This window comes from Balaenoptera ricei, chromosome X (assembly GCF_028023285.1).
Source record: "Balaenoptera ricei isolate mBalRic1 chromosome X, mBalRic1.hap2, whole genome shotgun sequence".
In the NCBI taxonomy this organism is placed as follows: domain Eukaryota; kingdom Metazoa; phylum Chordata; class Mammalia; order Artiodactyla; family Balaenopteridae; genus Balaenoptera; species Balaenoptera ricei.
In genome coordinates, this window is record NC_082660.1 from 133,190,404 (window position 1) to 133,215,243 (window position 24,840).

Below are 24,840 nucleotides of genomic sequence, written 5' to 3' on the forward strand. Positions count from 1 at the left end.
CTTCCTGAATGTATTTCAAAGATTGAAAACATTTTTCTGAAAGGGACCAGATAGTAAATATTTTAGGCTTTATAGACTACATAAAGTCTCTATAGCATATTCTTTGTTTGTTTTACAACCTTTTTAAAAAGTAAACATCATTCTTACCTCTTACAAAAACAGGCTGCTGCCAATTTTGGCTCACAGGCTGAGCCCTTATATATTCAAGTAATTTGTATTTTTTCATATGAATGTTATTCTTAATTATATGCAATGACTACATTCTTGAATATATTCAATGACTATATCCTTGTGTTGACCTAAAACAAATAGACTGCCAGATGTTTCTCCAGCAAAGATGCGTTTATTTGGGATCAGCACTGAATTGCAATTCAGGGTCTGCAACCATGACTAGCCACATGCAAGTCCCTGCATATCAAGGAAAGGGGAGCACATTTCTAGAGAGGAAAAGGAAGTTGGGAGGGCCATAGTAAACATAGTCCATGGCTTCTCATTGGCTGAGTCCTTGCCAGGAAATAAAAGGAGTCTTTCTTTTCCTGTTAGGCTCTGTTATTGTCACAGGGCATAACAGGTCTCCTTTCTGGTCTCCCAGTTCTATTTAACTGAGACTTCTGTTTATTAATTTTTTACATTCTCTGAAAGCATTGCTGATCAAGAGTCGGTTTTTTTAGTTACAGCTACTTTTTGTCCCTCAACGTCAGGAAGGACCTTTCCTGGGTGTAGTGTCTCACGTCAGAGGGAAAGTGCACAGAGTGGACACATTAATTTATTAGTAATGTTAAACCTATTAACATTTGAGTAATAAAGATGGGTAAGAGGGAGAACTCTCAGACACTTTTTATCTGAAGTCCATATGTTATCAAGATCATAGATATTGAAGATCATCCAAAGCCTTATGCCATCATCAAAGGTTTGGCAACAAACTTCCAACAGGCCTGGTCTGGATATCTTGGGAAAGCTGTGACATCAGATGTTGTATGCTTCAGTTCTGGTAAATCTTTACTTTCAGGTCACCAGATGATGTGCAGGTTCAGTCAGGGTTTGATGTTTTCTTTAGGTGTGTCACGTGAATCCAAGAGTCTATTCCTTTCAGTCTGGTGGCACAAGGGTTGGTTAGCAGTACTTCATAGAGGCCTTTCCAGCAAGGTTGAAGAAAGTTCTTCTAGAGTTGTCTTTTCTAATAGATAAAATCTCCACATTGCAAAGTATAACGCTTAAGGTCTTCATTTCCCAAGGGTGCATGGTAAAAAGATTGCTTGAACAAAACATGGATATTTTTAATGGAAACAACTAGGCCTTTGCAGTTTTGGAATATATCTCCTTTTATCCATTGTGAGTTAGAAGAAGCAAGAGCCAAGTGCATTGGGTGTCCTGTGACTATCTCAAAGGGTGAGAGTTTATATTTCCAAAAGGGATGGATCTGAGATTTAGAAGGACCAGCAGCAGTGCTTGTGGCCAAGGTATTTGGAGGGCCTCTACATATTTTGCCAGTTGAGTCTTAATAATGCTATTAGTGCATTGGACTAAACCAAAAGATTGAAGGTGGTAAGCACAGAGAAAGTGTTGTAAAACCAGCCAAACAGCACAGACTTGTCAAAGCACCTGGCCAGTAAAATGGGTTCCCCAATCACTATGAAGTTCAAGAGGAGTTTTCCAGGTAAGGATAATCTTTTCCAAAAGAACGTAAGCCACCGAGATAGGAGTAGCCTATCTTCAAGGGAAGGCTTTAGTCCAGTGTGAAAACATACAGACCATGCCTAAAACATGTTTATATCCATCAGATGGAGGAAGTTGTGTGAAATCCATTTGCCAGACCTCGAATGGTCCGTTAGGCAGTTTAAAATGTCCAGGAGCAGTACGAACAGACTTCCCTGGGTTGGACTTAGAACAAGTGGGATAAGTGAGGTGTAGGCACTTTTTGTGACCTTATTGATGTTTCTCCACCAATATTGGTTCCTGAAGACTTATCATGTTGTTATTAGACCAGTTATTTAATCCATGTACAGTGGTGAGCAGTGGGAATTTTAGAGTCTCCAGTAGGACTGGGTCATTATTTGGTCCAAACCCAGAGCTTTCTCTTTTTATCAAACCAACGACTGTTGAATTTCCAATCTTGTCTTTCCTTTTCTGAGGCCAATTTTGGGGCTTCTCTAGCCAGTTTTTCTAAATTATCATTTGGGAAAATATCCCTTTGAACCACGACAGAGGTTTGGCTGCTGTTGGTCCTTTGAACGGCAGCAGGCCTTGCAGAAATATCAGCAAGCTGATTTCTCCTAGCTTCCAGAGAGTCAAGTTCAGAATGCCCTGGAATCTTAATAATAGCTAAACTGACAGGTAAAAATATTGCAGTGACTGTGATGGCTCTAAGGCAAGGGGTGTATCCCTGTGACTCAGGGTCCAGTTGCTGTGGGTTAATGGTCATCCCATGTTTTGGGGTGAGTTCCCCAAGGGCATTCCCTTCCTTTTAATATAAAACAAGGAAAAAAGGGAATCTGATAATTGGGATGCCCAAGGGCAGGTGGCTTCATCAGACTCTAAGGCTTTGAAGGCTGTGCCATCCAGTTCATCCCATAAAATTGTGTCCGGGTTGTTAATTGTTTAGTAAAACATCCAGAGGTTTGACCATAAGAGAGAAATCTGGAATTCAATTTCGGCAACAACTGACTAGCCTGTGAAAACCTCACAGTTGGTGCTTAGTTTTGGGTTTGAGGAAACTTAGGACACCATGAAGTCTAGCTGGATCTAAGTGTAACCCTTGTTCTGAAATGAGATGTCCTAAATATCAAACTGGGCAAACGGTAATTTTTCTCTGGCGCCTTATGTACCTTTAAGGCTAAAAGCTTTAGCAAGTGGATGGTGTCCTCCTGTGAGGAGACTGGAGAAGGAGAATAAAGAAGCAAATCATCCACATAGTGCAACGAAGTAGAACCTCTAAGGAAATTCATATCATCCAGGTCAGCCTTCAGGATCTGTGAGAAATAAGGACTCTCAGTAAAACCCTGAGGTGTTACTGTCCAGGTGAATTGTTTCTCTTCCCCAGTGAAGGCAAAAAGGTATTGGCTAGCTTCATCAACTGGAACACTAAAGAATGCACTGCATAAATCAATTATAGTAAAGAATTTACTTCTGGTAGGAATGTATGTTAGTAATGTATGAGGGTTAGGAACGACAGGGTGTCAAGGGATAACAGTGTAGTTTATTGCTGGGAGGTCCTGGACAAACCTCCACCCTCAGCCCTTAGGTTTTCTCACTGGTAGAATGGGAGTGTTACAGGGGCTAGAACAAGGGATAATGAGGCCTTGAGCCTTGTAAGCTTCTATTATGGGCTCTATGCCTTCGTGGGGTTCTTTACTTATAGGATATTGGTTAATTCTGAGAAGAGGTTTTGAGGGGTCTATTTTAATTTTGATGGGAGGTGTGCTGTGAATTTTGCCAACATCAGTTGGAGATATTGCCCATAAAGAAAGTGGTAGCTGATTCAACAGGGATAAATGATCAGTGTTTCCAGAATCTATTTTATTATCATCAGAGATGAAAAATAAAAGATGTCAAAGGGTCATTTAATTCATCTGGTGAGTTACTTTGATGACCGCTATCAATTTCTAGAATTATTTCCCCCTTTTGCGAGACAGAAATTCTAGCATGATACTTCTCTAGGAAGTCTCAGCCTAGTAAATGGATAGGAGCAGAGGAACTAAGGAGAAAAGAGTATGTATCTCTCAAAGGGCCTAAACAAAAGGGAATAAATTCAGAGACAGGAACCTCTTGAGGTTCATTAGAGATGCCCGCTATTTGAATTGTTTTAGTACTCTGAAGCAGAGGCTGTTTTACAGCAGTGGAGTTGAACACTGAGAGTGTAACTCTGGTGTCAATTAGGACTGGAAGAGATTCACTCCACATCTGGAGAAATATTTCTCAAAGATGATTAAAAGGCCTCCCTCTTAATGGGATTAGGAAGAGCTCCTGTAGTTCCTCAGAGCCCATCACTGGGGGTTAGGAGAGCATTGAAAAGGCTGGTTAGAGGGCTAGAGGCGCCTAAAATGCTTAAATTTGTAACAATCTGTTTTCCAATGTCCTGGCCCTTTGCAATAATAGCAGAAACTAGGAGGGTTTTGGTTTCATTTAGGAGCCTTCATTTACTTGAGTTGAAGATTAAGAATTTTGGTGGCCTTCCTTTTAGGTGACTTATCTAGAGTGTGAGAGAGCTGGTTTGCCAGATTAATTAAATCTGGAGTGGACATAGTTTCGCATTCCATCCTGGTCCTTTTTACTAGAAGGAAAATGTCCCAGTTCAGTCCATTGATAAACGTAGAATTAAAAGCTACCCAGGTGGAATCGACATCTGAAGGAAGACCAGAATTTGTTTTTAATAATCTGAAGTCAATTATAATATTCATGAACAGGTTCATCATATTTTTGTGTTCAAGCCTGAATTTTGTTCCAATAAACAGGCTTTAGCAAAGCCCTAGGAATTGCTCACAAAGTTGCCTAGTGATTGCCTGAGCCTGATCATATAATAAGTCAGTGGGCTGGTCTCCCCGTTGTAACTCTAGAGACCTTTCAGGATTTTCCCCATTAGTGGTTTTCATCTAGTGCTGGGCCTGGCCTTCACAGACAAGCATATGAACTAGCTCATGTAAGCAAAGAAACCAGGTTGATAAGTTTGAATGACTATATTAAATTCTTCAGAAAATCTGTGAGGATCTTTGGTTACTTTGGGAAAGTCTTTGACTATGGCTCGCAGTTCATGGTGGTGGGTAAGGAGTAGGGTTAGTTAACAGTTACCTCACGATAACTGAAGGTGATGGATGAACACTCACTTCAAGTTATTGATTTTCTGAACTGATCAAAATCATCTCCTTTGCCTATCTGCCTTTGGATAAGGTTCCTGAAATAAACTAGTTCAGTCTTCGGATCATGTAAATCTATTAAGATGACATTTTCTAATGATTTCTTTACTGAAAGAAGCTATATTGAAAGAGAAGAAATATTTAAAAAGCAGAGTAGTTATTTTTCATTAGGGGGGATCAGTTTGTACATTCAGTCAGGGGGTATTGACAAGAGTGAATTGTATGCAGAGCCCTGTGGCCATAAAACACCCCTCTTCCTCCCTCCATCCCTGCCCAAAGGAGAGTACTGGTCTAGGTGGTGGATAGCAATATCAACTCTTGATCCCAGTCTGCTTACATGAGCACTGGAGAGTCTGCTTCTTGGCTCTGAAGGAATAAATGATAGCACATGCAGAATTCATCTCTGAGGAACACATTTTCTCAAGAAGAGAATTAAAATCATAAAAGAACCATTTTGAAGCAAATTACAGTATTATACGTCCTAAATCATATATTTAAGTGGAGAAGAAGCTTAGAGGGATGGAGCGATCAAAGGGAGAATGGCTAATGAGGGCGTTTGAGAGGCTCATGTTGGACGGTACAGATTACCAAGCACTTTTTCCCAAACACTATTTTATCTTTACAAGACACCTAAAAGGTGTGTATTATGAGTCTCACTTTTAAACTGGGGCTCAGGGAAGTTAAGAGACTTGCTCTAGGTCTCACAGCTAGGAAGTGTCAGAGCTGAAGTTTGAGCCCAAGTGTGTGTGACCCCCAAATTCTCTCCATCTTCCATGGCAACTCTGACATAGTAGGCACAATGGTGGGGGCTGGGAAAAACAGGAGGCCATTTCAGGCATGATCCCTAAGGAACCACTTAAGTGCATAGTGACTCCTGGGGACAGGTAGGCTCTGGAGATGCTAGTACTAATGCAGTTGCCAGGGATGGCTGAGATGCAGTTGGGCCTGAAGGAAAAAAGGATACATACAACTTGACTCAAGATTTCACATTTCAGACATGGGGTGTTAATGGGTTTCCTCTGTGAGCCTACGGAGTAGCTTCCGTTAGAATAATCTTAAAAATTAGCTCCTTAAACTTTGGTCACAGCCTTCCTTCCATCGCTTCAGATTAGATCATCTCGGCTGTAAATTAAACAAGCAGAGACATTTAGGATTATATTTTTACTGTCATCAGTTTCCTGACTCTGTGCCACAACTGTTCAAAACACACCTTAGTTTGTGCCTCATTGACGTATGAAAGGACAGTATTCATTGGGGCGTCTTTTTCATATTTACAGTTTCATTTATATAGCAAGTAGAAGTAGATGCTTTTCTGAGCCAAGAACAACCTTCCATTAAAGTAATTCAGCAGCGTTGACTACTTTACCAATGAATATCAAACCTTGGGGAAAGATTCAAAAAGTAAAAAACATTAAGGGCCCAATTTAAGAGTAACATTTTGAGATTTTACATAATGAGACAGAGGTACTTTTCTTCGTAAAATTAGAAACTGTTCTTTTCATGTAAATATAGCTAGGAAAGTGTTCTTTGATCGTTTTCTTTCTTTTTGAAAATTAACTGATGCAATTTGGAAAAGGAAAGTTCTGTTTGTATCTGTTCCTAACCAAAGACCAGCAATGGATGTGACTGCAAACCCTCTATTTTATACATGCATAGACTGGTTAGGTATGAAAGACTCCTCAATACTTTTCATTAACAATGTATGTGTTTATTGGTTATTTGTACATTCTGATTTTAAGTCAAATATTTGCCATCTATATTGACATATAGAGGAGTATGAAATGTAAATTCATGGAAGAATTTGGAAAACTTTGCTTTTCTTTATTTTATATTTTCAGTATTCAAGCCAGTGGATTTAAAGCAAAACCTAACTGCCTCATAATGTTTTCTTGTCAAAGTTAGTGTCTTGTCCAGTAACACCCACTGCATCCTTTGATATAACACTGTTCAATAGAACATTTTGTGATGACAGAAATGCTCTTTAATCTGTTCTGTTTAATACAGTAGCCACTGGCCACGTGTAGCTATGGAGCACTTAAAATATGTCTGCTGTGACTGAAAAACTAAATTTTAAATTTTATTTAATTTTGATTTTAATTTAGCCACATGTAGTTAGTGGGTACCATATTAGACATTCATTCACATGCTGTTTATCTCAGGCATAAAGGTATTTAGTATTTAGAAGTCAATATGGAGTCATTTAATTGCTCTTAAGGAACAGATGGAAGCCTTAGCTGGTCTTTGAAAATAATTGTGTCAAGCTGAGCCGGCCTGGGATGAGGGATGTGCAAATAGTTTAATGAACTAACTGGTCAGTTTGTTTATTCCTTTATGCACTCAGCACATATTCATGAAAACACCTAGTAAGTGCTCTTCACTGTGGTATGTGCTGGGGATACAAGAGGTTCAAAGGAAGCGCACCGCCTTCAAGAAATACACCAGGTAGAAAAGGCAGACAGAAAGTAATAACAAACTTTCATACAAATCAGAAGAGAGTTGAGAAAGAGGGAAAAGTCAAAGATAACTACCATACGACCCAGCAATCCCACTACTGGGCATGTACCCTGACAAAACCATAATTCAAAAAGACACATGCACCCCAATGTTCATTGCAGCACTATTTACAATAGCCAGGACATGGAAGCAACCTAAGTGTCCATTGACAGATGAATGGATAAAGAAGATGTGACACATATATACAATGGAATATTACTCAGCCATAAAAAGAAACAAAATTGAGTTATTTGTAGTGAGGTGGATGGACCTAGAGTCTGTCATACAGAGTGAAGTAAGTCAGAAAGAGAAAAACAAATATCGTATATTAACACATATATGTGGAATGTAGAAAAACAGTACAGACGAGCCGGTTTGCAAGGCAGAAATAGACACACAGATGTAGAGAACAAACGTATGGACACCAAGGGGGGAAAGTGGCTGGGGGGGTGGTGGTGGGATGAATTGGGAGATTGGGATTGACATATATACAGTAATATGTATAAAATAGATAACTAATAAGAACCTGCTGTATAAAAAATAAAGAAATAAAATTCAAAACTTCAACAAAAAAAAACTTCATTCTAATGAGGGTCCAGATGATTTACTTTATTATAGATATGGTGCAGAACAACTTTCTCTGTAGGAAAAGCGACACGTCAAAGATTGATGATGTTATGTATTAAGAAAAATAAAACAGGTTTTTTTTCTTATTTGAACTGTTAAAAACCAAAATTTTAACTGAGTAAATTTGAAAATCGAATTGGCTTTATTAGGCGATTCATGAATTGGTCAGCGTCCCATCTAGCAACGGGAAGAGTGCTCCAAGGGGTTGTACAGAATGGAAGGTTTTTATAGGAAGAGGGGTGGGGCCAGGGAGTTATTAGCAAAAGAAAAGAAAGGATTATTTTTAGGCCAGGACATCTTTTGGGGGAGAAAAGTAATGGCAAAGGTTTAATCCTGCAGGTTGCCTCTTCTTCCCTTGGGGGATAGAGAGGACCCATGTGACACATTACTTAATTGGTGCTGACCAGGAAATTTCAGACTGTAATCAAGATTACATTTGTGGTGAAGGTTGAAACTGCAGTTAAGTTAGGTATTAAATCTGGGTTTGGTATCATGGACTTTAGCACAAGTGATGCCATTTTGGGCCTATGGTTTTTCTCTTTAACAGAACCTCATTTTTATTGTATTATAGAGAACTTAGATTTAAATGGCAAGTGAGATGTGTTTACCATCTCTCTTTTCACTTATTTATAGAAGCGTTCAAGGCCAAAGAAGACGTTCTAGAATGGAACTCCTGCATGCTGAACCTGATGCTCCTGCCTCAGAAGTACGTACACTGAGTACATAGAGTAAAAGCTTGGACCCTTATTCCCATAATGTTGATTCTTTAGTTAATGTGTGTTGCCAAGGTGGGGGAAGAAAACAAATTTCCCTCTACGCTTCTGGGTTCTTGGCTGAGATGCCCCTGTAATAAAAAGACAGGATTAACGGGAGAAAAACAAACAGATGTTTAATAACATGTACATCTCCTTGTATACGTGGGAGAGATCCCGGAATACTGAATAACTCTTCAAAATGGCTCAAGCTACCAGCTTAAATGCCATTTTCAGCTAAAGATAAAAGAAGATGTTGGGGGCAGGGAGTCAGTTGTGGGGAAGCTTGTTAGGCAGATTTGAGTCCTGGATTTCTGCATTGATAAGAGTTCCTAGAAATTTCGACTCATCCTTTTCTTCCCTGTGCAAAGAGGGAGACACACTTACAAATGGAAGTATCTCTTACAGTAGAGTAACTTCTGTTGGTTTTCAGAGCTTCTCCTCTGTCTGCTGTTTCTTAAACATAACCAGCTCAAAATAATCCTTATGCCAAGGAGGCATATTTTGGGGTGGCAAATTCAGCTTCCCTTGTCCTACATAGGTTTTAATTTCAAGAAATATCCCATATGGGCATAGCACCTGAGCGGTGTTGCACAGTTGCCTTTTTGTAGCCATTTCTTATTGGGAGCCAGTAATGGCCATGCTTAGAATGATCCCTGTAGTAGCTTTAAAAAGAATTAAGCTGTGCTCTACGCCAGACATTGTTCAAGGTCTTTTTGACTTGTGAGTGCATTTCGAAATGAGAGGTTAGTGACCTGCCTGCTACTGTAGGCTATGTGAGTAGACTCATGAGATGGCAGAGTCATCTGCCCATTATGGGCAGAACCCAATTCCTAATTAATCTGGATTGTCCTCCATCCTTTCCTTTTCTTTTTTATAAACTTATTTATTTTATTTATTTACTTTTGGCTGCGTTGGGTCTTCATTGCTGCACGTGGGCTTTCTCTAGTTGTGGCGAGCGGGGGCTGCTCTTCGTTGTTGTGCTCGGGCTTCTCATCGCAGTGGCTTCTCCTGTTGTGGAGCATGGGCTCTAGGCACGTGGGCTCAGTAGTTGTGGCTCGTGAGCTCTAGAGTGCAGGCTCAGCAGTTGTGGCGCATGGGCCTAGTTGCTCCGTGGCATGTGGGATCTACCCGGACCAGGGCTCGAACCCGTGTCCCCTGCATTGGCAGGCGGATTCTTAACCACTGCACCACCAGAGAAGTCCTGCCTCCATCTTTTTCTTAAGCCATTAAATGTATCATCCAATTATCCATTCACCAGACGTTCCTCTAGAGAATCCTGTAGGGACACACATTAATAGAAATATGAAACCTAGTTCTGCCCTCAATGATCTAAATTCTAGTCTGGGAGATAAGATCAAACTGCAAGAAAAATAGATATAGAAGAACAGAAAAAGCATCCTAGGAAACCTTCCCAATGGATAGTCTTTCACCCTACATGTCACTCCATGGGTGCATGTAACATAGCTGCTAGGCTGGTTCACTGCGGTGGTGACAGTACTACAGAGAGAAAAGATGACCTAGACATCAGAAGATAAGGGTTCAATTCCTGATTCAGCCATTTGCCAATTATGTGACTGGGGGAATGTTATTTTACCATGGAGAGCCTCAGTTTCATTATCTGTAAAATGGGAGTGGTAATAATCTCTGCCAGGCTACCTCATAAGGATATATGATAATGCTCAAAGGAACCTCATTTATTAACATGTTGTCTGTATTCATGCAATAGAATGAAACTTCTGTGAGAGCAAGGGTACTCTTGTTCATCAGCATATCACCAAATACCTTGAACAGGGCTGGCCACACATAGTAGGTGCTCATAATAAACATTAGATGCACAAATGAATATTGTATGTTAAAGCACTATTATTTTTATAGCACTCTTTAAATATCTGGTAAAGGGATTTCAAGAGCAGTATCAACAGGTTGGATGTGTAGACTCTCACTTTGGTTTTCAGGCTTCCATGTGATTTTGCTTGAAAGGATTTTCATGTTCTGTGGACTATGCAGGTATTTAAGTTCTTCTGTAACATGGAGATGCTGTGAACACATATTTTCAATATGAGGTGCTGATTTTTCTATTGTATTTTCCAACTCTTGCTCATTCAACAAGCTACTTCTGTGTAGATAAAACTTTCTCCCTTCTGAAGACGTACCTCTGCTTAACCTAGCATTCTGTTCAAGACAGTAGGAAACAGTGAGGAAATTAGGTAGAAGAAGGTTAATTTAAATAGAGCAGTGCTCTGTTTACACACAAACTAATTTTCAGCTATCCTAGGATAAAAGGCCAAGGCATCCATATAGCTCTGGCCATCAGTCTGACATCTACACGGCTGACAGCCGGACTTCATCAGTCAGTCAACAAATATTTACCCAGGATCTGTAGTGTGCTATGTGTGAAGAATCCATTCCTTCAACTTAATGTTCTGAGGAAAGTTGGATTAAAAAAATACTCACTTTATAAAATTTATAAAACCTAAGTAATTTTAACATTGAAAGATAAGTTTTTTAAAAGAAATTCATAATCTTATCACAAGGGCACAGTTGCTATTTAATTTTGCTAATTTCCATTCAGTATCAGTCTACCATCGCATCTGTTTTTTACTTAGTTATAATGATAGCTTGCCTGCTATTCCATTCCCTTTGGCTTTCACTTGTCACTAAATTCTACCTTTGTACAGTCCCAAATTTAATCATTTCAGTAACTGTACAATATACTATGGAATTGGGGGACTTCTGTTTCCAATCAAGATGGAGTGACAGGGACCAGATTGACTTTCCTGCCCAAAACAGCCAAAAATAAAAGGCAAAAATATATGAAATAACAGTTTTCAAGATAATGGACATCAGGCAACAAAGGACAGGGACTCTGAAGAGATGGGAAACGAATCAAATGAGCCCTACAATTGCCCTAGCTTATACCTAGCGAGTTTCCAGGCCATGTAGCCAAGAGGGAGAACACACAGGGATCCCAGTGGAATTCCTGAGCTGAGGAGATTGACATGAGACTAGGTAGTCTAAAGTTGCTAGCAGAGTACCAGAGGGGAGAGGGCTGCATGGGTAGAGGATGCCAGGGATCTGTGAGGAGAAAGAACCACCCAAGAGGATTAGAGGGAACAGTGCCAGCATTCATACAGGGCTGGTGGTACTTCCTGTCTCTACCAGCCACACTGGAAATCCTCATAATACTCAGGACATGAGGTATAAAAGTACACAGAAAGGTCTTGCCTTAGTTATAGGGAAAAATTAGCCCTAGGCTAACTATTGCTCTGGTTCTGACTATCAAATCATTAAGGCAACACCAAAGGGATCAAATCAAGTAATTTAACTACATTCCAGAACAAAGATGAAGAATGTTTATAGGAACGCAAAATTATCCAATACCCCCAGAAGGTAAAATTAACAATATTTGGCATTCAGTCAGAGATTACCAGGCATTCAAAAAAAGCAATAATAATATGTAACTCTTATTGAAGAGAAAGCCCAATCAATAGGAACTCACCCAGATCAAACACAGGGTTTAGAATTAGTGGACAGGAATATTAACATATGTGTTACGTATGTTCAAAATTTTAAGTAGAGACGTGGAAGATGGGGAAAAATCTCAAGTTGAAATTTGAGCAATGAAAACAACACCAGATGGGACTGATGGCAGATTAAACATTGCAGATTTAGTAGATTGGGGGATTTAAAGACAAAGCAATAGAAATTCTCCAAAATTAAACACAAAGAGAAAAAAGTTTTAAAAGAACAAGAAAAAAGAAAAGAGCATCAATTAGCTGTTAGAAACTCTTCAAGTGGCCAAATATATGTGTAAATGGAGTCTCCAAAGTGTACAGGGAAGTACAGAAATATTTGAAATAATAATGGCCAGAGAATTGTCCATATTTGATAAAAGCTATAAACCCAGAGATTCAAGCATCTCAACTAAACCCAAGCAAAAGAAACACGAAGAAAACCACACAAAGCATACACTGACCCCTGCCAGGGATCATCATATTTTGATCTGTCAGTTGTTACTATGGACAATGCTGTATTCAAAAAAGGCATGTTCTGTTGAGAACAGCTGTTAACTGGCAAGGAGTTGAGAACAAGGCAATGTATTGCGAACAAAGTTCTTTCCACAGAACCACCACCTCACCATTTGAACAGCAGTGGCTTTAAGTAGTAGCATCAATGCCAATCCAAAGCAAATTCTTCCTAATTGACTCTGTCCCAAATACTTTATTTTAAATGATGAGTTTAGGTGACTCGTGTTGCCAGCTTCTGACATTCTGTCATCCATCCCTAGAGATCTGTTGTTCCTGGACTGTGTTGCACTACGCAGGCATTTTGGCAAAATTGGAGCTTGTACGTTATCAGGTTGCTTTTTCACTCAAATCCATTGTACCTGGAGCTGGTAGACTGTTCTTTAGAAGGAGCTGGCTTTGAGCATGTACCAGGGGCTGGGTGGGGCAGGAGAGCCATAGTATATATCAGACTCAGAAGCCCTCTGCCCAAGCTGATTATGTATTAATGAGGAGGACAGGACAAACCTGAGTTAGGGAGCAATCATGAAAGCATCTTCCATTGATTTTACATCTACTGTGTGCTAAGCACTTAATCATGTGTTCATCCAACAGATACTTATTGTATCCAGAAAGTGGTCTAAGAAGGTCAGCCCTAACTCAATCTAGGGGTGTGGGGAGTGGGGGGTGACATGGTACTTAGGATTAAGTTTTATTGAGGACTTACTTACGTGTCAAGCATTGGGCTAGGTGCTTGACCCCCACAATAACTCTATGAGGCATTATTATTCCAGTTTTACAGATGGTGAATCTTGGATTCTTGCTATTGAAAAACTTGCCCAAAGTCACATAATAAGTGGCAGAGCCCAGATGAAAACCAAGGCCTGTCTGGTCCCAATATCTATGCTCTTCCTACACAGTGAAGCATCTGCCTTCAAATCAAAGCTCTTTGTTTTCTCATATTGTCCTATTCTTTGTTTTATGACTTCCTTTTCTTTATATTTTTGAACATTTTAAACATACCTATTTTTAAAGGCCATTTTAGATTCATTTATTAATTCATTGACCGAATATTTATTCAACACCTACTTTGTAACATACACTGTTTTAGGTGAGGGGAGTAGATACATCAGTTAACAAAATTGAAAAATTCCTGTTCTAGAGGAGCTTACATTCCAACAGGAGGAGATAGACTTAGATAAATAAGATAAGTATAGTAAATAAACAAATCATATATTAGAAGGTGAGAAGAGCTATTGAAGAAAGTAGAGCAGGAAGCGAAGGATTGGAAATGCAACAGATGGGAGAGTGCAGTGTTAAGTATGAGCAAAGATTGAAGGAGGTGAGAAAGCTAGCCATGAAGATATCTGGGGGAAAATTCAAGAAGAGGGAAAACCAGTGCAAGGCCTTGAGGTGGAAGTGTGCCTGGTATTTAGAGGAATAGCTGGAGCAGAGTGAGCAAAAGTGAGAGTAGGTACGGATGAAGTCAGAGATGTCATGGCAGTCGGGTCAAGTAGGGCCTTGGAAGCCATTGTATGGATTTTGGATTTTACTCTAAATGAAATGGGGAGCCATTGGAGAGTTATGAGCAGAAGAATGATGTGATATGTTTGGTTTATTAAAAAGAGTCACTATGTTGAGAATAGACTGTGGGGAGCAGAGGCAAGAGTGGAAGCTGGGAGCCTAGTTAGGGGGTTATCTCAGCAATCCAAGTGAGAGATGATGACGATGGCTTGCACCAGGGTAGTAACAGTGGAAATTGTGAGAAGTGGTCTCTTTGTAGATATATTTTGAAGATAGAGCCCTTGGATTTGCTGACATCGGATGAAATGTGTGAGAAAGAGAGAGAAGTTAGGGATGACTTTAAGGTGCTTGACCTGAGCAACTGGAAGGATGGTATTGCATTAACTTTGAAAACTGTGGGAAGAATTTGCAGGCTTAGGAGTGTCTGTTGGAAGGTGTAATACAGGGTCTCAGTTTTGAAAATGTTTGAGACGCCTACTACATAGTTAATTGGAAATGCAGAGCTGGCCTGGAGATAAGGATATGGGAATCATCAACATGGATGGTCTTAAAGCTAAAAGCTTGGATGAAGTGACCAAGGGAGGAAGTAAAGATAGAGATAAGGACGAAGGACTAAGCTTGGAGCACCCCCAACGTTAAGAGATCAGAGAGAAGAGAAGGAGAGACCAGTGAGGTAAGAGGTAAGCCAAGTGAAGAAAGTATTTCCAGGAGGAGGGAATGATGACAGTGCCAAACACTGCTGATAGATTAGGTAGATTGATGACTCAGAAGTGACCATTAGATTTAGGACCTGGAAGCCATTGCTGACTTTGAGAAAAGTTTTGGTGGAGTGTAGATGGGGGCAGGGAAATAACATCTGATTGAGTAGGTTTAAGAGAGGATAGTGGAACTGGAGATGTTGAGGACTTCCCTTTGAGAAGTTTTGCTGTCAAGGGAATCACATAAACAGGGCAGTAGGTGGAGAAGAGGTGGGATCCAGAGAGAATTTGTAAAATTTATTTTTATCTTGTTTTGGCTTAGTTTTATTTTATTTATTTATTTTTTTGGCCACACTGTGTGGCCTGTGGGATCCTAGTTCCCCGACCAGGAATCGATCCCGGTCCCTCGGCAGTGAAAGCACCAAGTCCTAACCACTGCACCACCAGGGAATTCTCCAGAGAGAATTTTTTTTACCCTATTTTTAAAGAAAATTTATTTTATTGCCATAAGAGTCATAACAGATCTACCCTCTTAACAAATTTTTAAGTATACATTATTGTTGACTACAGGTACAATGTTGTCCAGTAGACCTCTACTCTCTAGAGCTTATTCATCGTGCTTTTGATCATTCCTATGACTTTTAATTTATTTCTGTCTTTTTTGTTTTTAAAGGAGTGCATTTGTAAAATTCTATTCTATTTTACCTAGGGTTTTTCCCATGGCTATTCAATCTGTCATCTTGACTGGAAGCCCTATGGCACTTTTTTTTTTCCAAAAAGTAAAATGCAAGCATCTCTTAAAAATTAGGCAGAGCACTTTTGACATTAAGCTAATCAAGGGGAAAATGTGAAAATTGGAGGACATACTTCTGGAGTGCCACCCCCGCAATGTACACTCCTTTCTAGGTCACAAGAGCATCAGGTATTGGAGGCTGCACTGGAAGCCTGCTCTGTGTCTAGCCTCAAAGGCCATGCTTCTCTTTAAAATGCTTTAGTGTATTGTTCATGGAAACTGTTACGGAGTAAAAGTGAATCCAAAACTCCTCTTGAACTTGTAAAAGCTTATTGATTGCCTCCCTGCCCCCATGTATGCATGTTCATTTCATCTTTCTTTTTAGCTTCTAGCTGCCTCTCTTGAAAGACTGTCTTCAGGCCTTCGTCCTAACTGTATTTTAAACTGGAATCTTTTAGCTTTCAAAATAGTTTCTTTGCTTTGTTTTTTCCCAAGCCATTTACTATTACTGCACATGATTCCATCAGTTGAGATCATTTAAACTCACTGCATTTATATTGATGGGCTAAAAATTATGAATGCACAAAAATGGACATCTTAACACCCAAGTATATACATTTCTATTGAAAATCATCCAGGAAGCAAGGAGCTAGTGATTAAATTGACATATGGCTATGATAAAGAGCAGAAGCAAGAAGACAGAGAAAGAGAGGTCATATCCTATCTCAATGAATACCACCCCAGCAGAATATCTTTCTAAATAATGAAAAGATAGCCACATCCCCAGAAACATATTGCTTATTTTGAAGAGTACAAAACACAGTGTACTTGAACAGTGAAGTTGCACAATTTCCTGAAGTTCAAATGCTGGGATTTGATCTGGATGAAAGTGCTCCAACAAACAGCTTCCTTAAGGAAAAATGAGCATGAGTCTATGTCTTAATCCAGCCCCAAACAAACAAACACACAAACAAACAATTTTTTGGCAGAGATGTACAAGATTTCACTGATAAACCAGGTACTTAAATTTCATATGAGCAGTGAGCCCCAGCCTATTCAGAAAGGATCCAGTTATTATGGAAATGGAAGTGCATCACTAAATGGGAATATAATGTATATGGTTTAAAGCAACAAATGGCTTAAATTGAGGTACCAGGGTTAGGGAAAGTGGTGCTGAGTTTGAAGTCACTGGATTATATCACTCACTCTGCTCCTAACTTGCTGTATGACCTTCTCCTCTTTGACACTATCAAATGGGGAAGTTGCACTAGAAGCTCCCCAGGGCCACTTCCATCTCTCTGCTACTATACATTAAAGGTACTTTTGCTACTAATACTTTCAACTTTAATTTGTGTAAAAAACATGAAGTGGTTAAACAGCCCCCAATCATCCTCTCCTTTCTCTAAGCCTAGCCTGTACGTGCAGGACCTCTAGAAAAATGGCCCCATCAGTGGGGGTAGTTCTCCTACAGCCTTCCCACTTCTCTGAACCGGCATGCTACCAACACCTCTGCAGTGCATATATATATATATATAGCCACGGCCCTTGGTTGGCACACATTTTTCTTATGCTTGTGCTTTTAGCACATCTATACCGTATTTCTCTTCTGAGTTTTGACGTTGGATAGCATGTGGCACCCATAATCTTTGCTTGTTGTTATCTTCCAGCAATTTTTTTCAAGTACGTGTTTCATGATGGTTTTGTGTTAGGTATTCAATTTATTGAAACAATGTTAGAAATGAAGTGAAACGCATCAGAGTTTGTGTTCTGCCAGTTTCTTGTTGTTTTATATATGTTTGTCGCCAAATTGAAATGTCATCTTCTCCATCCCCTTTGGAAATTCCCAGGGTCAAGTTGATATTGTAATGGCTGACCAGTATGGACGACAAAAATCTGTTCGTGTCATTAAAAGAAAGTCTGTTACATCTTATGACTCCACATCCACCTTGGAAACCATACCTGAATTGCCAGGTGGGTACATTTGGACATTTGGATGAGGACTCTCAGAAGAAAAATAGTGGCCTACAGAGTAGTTACAGTGTTTCAAATGAAGATAATGTTCTATTTATAATGGTGTGAAATTGCAAGAGTGATTTCTAACTTTCTTCATCTTCTGTAAATTTTTTGAGATGATGATTTGAGAGCAGTGAAAATGAATATCTTATCAATGGTTCAAGTGCTTGGGAATGGTAGTATTCTCTCCCACTTAATTTTTTAAAGTTTTTATTGAAATATAATATGTGGAATCTAAAAAAATGATACAAATTAACTTATTTACAAAACAGAAATAGACTCACAGACATAGAAAACAAACTTATGGCTACCAAAGGGGACTGGGGGGAGAGAGAAATTAGGAGTATGGGATTAACTGATAAGACACCACTATATATAAAATAGATAAATAACAAGGACCTACTGTATAGCACTGGGAACTATACTCAATATCTTGCAATAACCTATAATGGAAAAGAATCTGTATATACACATATACATATAACTGAATCACTTTGCTTTACACCTGAAACTAACAAAACATTGTAAATCTCCCATTTAATTTTAATCTAAAGATTGGTGCTAGATCTCAGTCCTAGGAGGAGTAGCATCTTATCTTCTCATACTTGTGCAGCCTTTTCTGCTATGGCATAGTAGTTGCAGTCCAAAGAAACCTCTTGTTTTTTAAAAACTGTACTATAAAAAGAATTGTTAGTAAAGTCTCTCAAAAATAGTGACACTTACTACAGGAGTTTCAGTATTAACGACATTTCATAAATATAATTGTATAAACAATACAAAACTTAAAGCAGTGGTGGATACATAATGCAAATCATGTCCTCCAATTAGCTGACCTTATCATACTTGTATTGTGGAATGTCCACATATAGAAGTAATGCTTCTATTTTTGAAATATTCTAGTTAACAATTCTTCCATTATTGCTGTCAATCTCAAAGCTTTGTTTAAAAAATCCTTTCAAAACAAAACGGGAACAAAGTCCATGAACCCATGATTGTGATTTCAAAAATGTATAAGAGCAATTTACTTTACACACAGTAAAATCCACTCTTTGGGGTGTGCAGTTCTTGACAAAGGCAAAGAGTCATACATCCATCACCACAGCACCAAACAGAACAGTTATGTCACCCCCCAAATTCCTTTGTGCTGCCTCTTTGAACTCAAACTCTGTCCCCCATCCTCTGGCAACCATTGATCTGCATTCCATCTCTGCTTTCCTTTTATCAGAATGTCATGTAAATGGAATCATACAATGCCTAGCCTTTTTTGGTCTGGCTTTGTTAAAAAAATAAATTTAAGATTCATACATGTGTGAATCAATGGTTCATTCCTTTTTTCTTGCTGAGTAGTACTTAATCTTATGAATGCACCACAGTGTTTTCTGTGTGTGTGTGTGTGTGTGTGTGTGTTTTTTTAACTCATTCATCTGAAGAAGGACATCTGGGTTGTTTACAAGTTTTTGGTGATTATAAATAAAGCTGCCATAAACATTTGCATGGAGGTTTTTTGTGTGCCTATATATTTTTAATTCATTTGGGTAAATTCCTGGGAGTGGGACTACTGGGTCATATGGGAAGTGTGTATGAAGAGAACTGACAAACTCTTTCCTGAAATGACTCTATAATTTTGCATTATTCAAATAATGTTCTCCACTTTGCTTTCTGTGGCTGCCAAAGGAAAGTCATGTCACAACACCTCCAAGAACGCTTCAGGCACTCCCAAGATCCCTCATTCTGGGGAACCTAGGTTTACAGAAGTGATTTATGAGTAGGTTTGATTTGGTTTTATCAGTTGGAAGGTACCAAATTCCAGAAGCAGAGCCAAAAGAACTTTTATAAAGAAAAGACACAACACGAATGGGTTGGGTGCCCACTTATGCTTGGATGGATGGAGGTAAAGTGAGACATTCCCTTCTTTTACTTCATTTTCAAATATGAACAGATTTTTTTTAACAAATTTTTTAAAATTAATTAATTAATTTATTTTTGGCTGTGCTGGGTCTTTGTTGCTGCATGTGGGCTTTCTCTAGTTGTGGCGAGCGGGGGCTACTCTTCGTTGTGCATGGGCTTCTCATTGCGGTGGCTTCTCTTGTGTGGATGGAGCACAGGCTCTACGTGCACAGGCTTCAGTGGTTGCAACACGTGGGCTCAGTAGTTGTGGCACACAGGCTCAGTAGTTGTGGCTCGTGGGCTCTAGAGCTCAGGCTCAGTAGTTGTGGTGCACAGGCTCAGTAGTTGTGGCTCGTGGGCTCTAGAGCTCAGGCTCAGTAGTTGTGGCACACGGGCTTAGTTGCTCCACGGCATGTGGGATCTTCCCAGACCAGGGCTCGAACCCATGTCCCTTGCATTGGCAGGCGGGTTCTTAACCACTGTGCCACCAGGGAAGTCCCTCAAATATGAACAGATTTTTAAGTAGTGTTCTGTATTACTCCTGGTACCTGGCACACCTAATCATTAATATGGAATAAAACTGGACTTTCCTGTTCTTATAATTTATAACAGGAAATAAGCAGAGATATCTGTGTAATCTGTTTGATAGTGTTAGTACTTTTGCTTTTTTCATCATGAATTCCACTGTCTTTTCTTCCTCAGCAACATCATCTTTGCAGAGCTTTGAACTCGAACCTGAGGTGGGACGTGTGGAGCAGATGGACCAGATGGGTGAGATGGAGCAGGTGCACGAGAAGCAAGAGGTGGACCAGGTATTCTGCTCTTTTCATTCTTTTTTCTTTATTCTGCTCTGCAGTAGTTATTTCCACTATTTTATCTTCCAGGTCACTTATCCATTCTTCTGCCTCAGTTATTTTGCTATTGATTCCTTCTAGATAATTTTTAATTTCATCTATTGTGTTGTTCATCATTGTTTGTTTGCTCTTTAATTCTTCTAGGTCCTTGTTAAATGTTTATTGTGTTTCTCCATTCTATTTCCAAGATTTTGGGTCATCTTTACTATCATTACTCTGAATTATTTTTCAGGTAGATTGCCTGTTTCCGTTCTATTTGTTTGGTCTGGTAGGTTTTTACTTTGCTCCTTCATCTGCTGTGTATTTCTCTGTCTTCTCATTTTGCTTAACTTACTGTGTTTGGGGTCTCCTTTTCGCAGGCTGCAGGTTCGTAATTCCTGTTGTTTTTGGTGTCTGCTCCCAGTGGGTAAGGTTGATTCAGTGGGTTGTGTAGGCTTCCTGGTGGAGGGGACTGATGCCTGTGTTCTTGTGGATGAGGCTGGATCTTGTCTTTCTGGTGGGCAGGACCACGTCCAGTGGTGTGTTTTGGGGTGTCTGTGACCTTAGTGTGATTTTAAGGTCAGCCTCTGTGCTAATGGGTGGGGTTGTGTTCCTGTCTTGCTGGTTGTTTGGCATAGGGTGTCCAGCACTGTAGCTTGCTGGCTGTTGAGTGGAACTGGTCTTAGCGTTGAGATGGAGATGTCTGGGAGAGCTTTCGCCGTTTGATATTATGTGGGGCCGGGAGGTCTCTGGTGGACCAATGTCCTGAACTCGGCTCTCCCACCTCAGAGGCTCAGGCCTGACACCCGGCCGGAGCACCAAGACCCTGTGAGCCACATGGCTCAGAAAAAAAGGGAGAAAAAAAAAGAAAGAAGGAAAAAAAAATTAAGTTATTAATAGAAAAAATAAAAAAAATTATTAAAAATAGAAAAAAGAAAGAAAGAAAGAAGAGAGCAACCAAACCAAAAAACAAATCCACCAATCGTAACAAGCGCTAAAATCTATACTGAAAAAAAAAAAAAAAAAACGGACAGCCAGAACCCTAGGACAAATGGCTAAAGCAAAGCTTTTGGGAAGTCTGAGGTCTTCTGCCAGCATTCAGTCAGTGTTCCATAGGAATTTTTCCACATGTAGATGTGTTTTTGATGTATTTGTAGGGAGGAAGGTGATCTCCACATCTTACTTACTTACTTACTTACTCTGCCATCTTGAAGGTCCCTCATTTGTTTTTTGATGTTGAATTGTATCAGTTCTTTGTATATTTTGGATATTAACCCCTTACCAGATACGTCTTTTGCAAATATTTTCTCCCGTTTGGTAGGTGGCCTTTTCATTTTGTTGATAGTTTCCTTTGCAGTGCAAAGGGTTTTTAGTTTGATGTAGTCCCATTGGTTTACTTTTCCTTTTGTTTCCCTTGCCTGCGGAGACGTATCAAAAAAAATATTACTAGAGACTGATGTCAAAGAGCATACTGCCTACGTTTTCTTCCAGAAGTTTTATGGTTTCAGGCCTTACATTTAACTCTTTAATCCATTTTGAATTTACTTTTATGCAAGTTGTGAAATTCTTTGGCGTCTTGCTGTACAGTTTTCCCAATACCATTTATTGAAGAGAATGTTTTCTCTCTGTTGTATATTCTTGCCAACTTTGTTGTAGATTAATTGCCCATATGAGTGTGGGTCCATTTCAGAGCTCTGTATTCTGTTCCATTGATCTATATGTCTGTTTTTGTGCCAGTACTATTCTGTTTTGATTACAGTAGCTTTGTAGTGTAGTCTAAAGTCAGGGAGCATGATACCTCCAGCTTTGTTCTTATTTCTCAAGATTATCTTGGCTCTTCAGCGTCTTTTGTGTTTTCATACAAATTTTAGAATTATTCTACTTCTGTGAAAATGCCATTGGTATTTTGGTAGAGATTACATTGAATCTGTACATTGCCTTGGGTAATATGGTCATTTTAACAACATTAATTCTTCCTGTCCGTGAGTACAGTATAGCTTTCCACCTATTCATGGCATCTTCAGTTGTTTTCACCAGTATCTTATAGTTTTCAGAGTATAGGTCTTTAACCTCCTTAGGTTTATTCCTAGGTATTTTATTCTTTTTGATGCAGTTGTAAATGGGATTATTTCATTAATTTCTCTTTCCGATAGTTTGTTGTTAATGTATACAAATGCAACAGATTTCTGTATATTAATTTTGTACCCTCAACTTTACCAAATTCATTTATAAGTTCTGGTCGTTTTTTGGTGATGTCTTTAGACTAGGTCCTGACAGGGCAGTCTGTGGGGCTACAGTGGTCCTGGAGCTGGTGTCTGCCTGCCAGTGGGCAGGGCTGGGGCCCAGGGGGGCTTGAGGCTAGTGCCAGCTCCTGGTGGGCAGGTCCATATCCTGAACCCTCTGGTGGATGGGGTCAGGTCCCGGGGTAGCTGGGAGCTCAGGTGGTCCTAAGGCAGCCAGCCTGCTGGTGGTTGGGTCTGAGTCCCTATCCGGCTATTGGTTTGGCCTGAGGCATCCCAGAAGTGGCACCTATAGACTGTTGGGCCAGGGCTAGGCTGGGTCCTGGGGCTAATAAGCTAGAGGGAGGCCTCCAAAATGGCTCTTGCCAGCACCAGTGTCCTTGTGCCAGAACGAGCTCCCCCCCCCCCCCATGGCTGCCACCAGTTTCTGTGTCCCCAGAGTGACCTACATTTGCCTGCTGCCTCTCTGGGAGATTCTCCAAGATCAGCAGGTGGGTCTGACCCAGGCTCCTATCCAATTACTGATTCTGCCCTGGGTATCAGAGTGTGTGAGAGTTTGTGTGCATCCTTTAAGAGTGGAATCCCTATTTCCTATGCCCCCTGGCTCTCCTGAAAGTAAGCCCCACTGGCCTTCAAAGCCAAATCTTCTGGGAGCTCATCTTCCCAGGGCAGGACCCCCAGCCTGGGGAGTCTGATGTGGGGCTCAGACCTCTCACTCCTTGGGGAGAACCTCTGCAATTGTAATTATCCTCCTGTCTGTGGGTCACCCACCCTGGGGTTATGGGTCTTGACTATCCTGTGACTCCATCCCTGCCACCCATCTCTTTATGGTTCCTTCTTTATATATGTAGCTGTAGAAGATCTTTTCTGCTGGTCTTCAAGTCTTCTGATCAACAGTTGCTCTGTAGACAGTTGTAATTTTGGTGTGCCCATGGCAGAGGGTGAGCTCAGTGTCTTCCTACTCTGCCATCTTGGACACTCCCCTGACCCTTCCTTTCTGTTTCCTGTCTCTGATCTGTTTTAGGCCCCTGTTATCTCTACCTTGAATTACCTCTACAGCCTCCTAACTAGCTTCTCTCTGACTCTAAACTTACTTCCTCCTGTCAGTTCATCTTCCACACAGCTGCCAGAAGGCATGTTGTACAACATTGATGTGAGCATGTTACTTCCCCAATCAGATTTGTGTTTTAGAACACTCCTCCTGGCAGCAGTGCAAGGTGGCTGATGAATAAAATTCAAGTTCCCCGGCCACCTAAATGTGTATGGTTTGCACAAGGCTCTTTTCCTGGCTTCCCTTCCACGTGTGATTTGCCTCATCCCTCCTTTCCAGCCAATCCGAAGCATTAGTTTGTCCCCCAACACATTCTCTAATCTTAATCAACCTGTACATTTGTTTATTTCCAGATCTGAGGCTGGTACTCAAGTTAAAATTAGATTTCTAGGGCCAAGCAGAGAGTATTCCACCAAGTACTATGGTTGTGTATGGACAGTACCTACTTGATCGGGGATTGTGAAAATCGGATCTGTGAATTCTGTACAGTGCTTAGACGAGTGCCTGGAATAAAGGAAGTGCCAGTTGAGCATCCTTCTTCTTCCTGCATTGCTAGCAGAGGCATCGATAGGTGTTTCCCCATGTCTCATTTGTGATCTGACCTGCTTCACTCTGACTCTTTCACTAAGGACTTTGGGAAGGTTACTTCATGTCTCTGGGCCAATTCCACAGCTTTATGTTTAGGGGGAAAATTAGACTAAATGATCCCCATAATCCATTTCTGATATAGAATTTCTGGATTCCCTAACCATTTCTTTAAACTTTCTAGTAGTGAATGAAATCAGGGTTGGAGTGTCATTTTTCTCATTCTCAGTCTTTCAAAACTTGGAAATAAAGCAATATGGTAGAATTTGGAGAACCCAATGGCCCTGTATATGAACCATAAGTGATTCCTTCCCACAGTCACTACACCCACCACCATCCATCACATGGTACATCAACAGATGGGAGATGGAGCTGATGAAGAAGTTCCAGAAGCAGCAGGAGAAGATGACGCAGATGCTGCAGGGTGAGATCCGGAACCAGAGCCGCACGCTGGAAATGTTGAAGGAGCAGCTCAAGGCAATGCAGGATTCCAAGTTCCAGGTCAAAGGCCAGTTCTATGTAAGTGGCGGAAGGGAGAGGAGAAAGG

At 40.2% G+C, this 24,840-nt stretch overlaps 1 protein-coding gene across 1 annotated transcript in view; it reads left to right on the forward strand.

The window, feature by feature from the left end:
• Nucleotides 1-24,840, forward strand: part of PASD1 (PAS domain containing repressor 1) — a 48,423-nt gene that overhangs the window by 19,007 nt on the left and 4,576 nt on the right. The window contains exons 5-8 of the mRNA XM_059910495.1: nucleotides 8,604-8,676; nucleotides 17,532-17,655; nucleotides 20,287-20,396; nucleotides 24,612-24,812. Coding sequence (XP_059766478.1) covers nucleotides 8,604-8,676; nucleotides 17,532-17,655; nucleotides 20,287-20,396; nucleotides 24,612-24,812 — 508 coding nt within the window. The remainder of the gene's footprint in view (nucleotides 1-8,603; nucleotides 8,677-17,531; nucleotides 17,656-20,286; nucleotides 20,397-24,611; nucleotides 24,813-24,840) is intronic.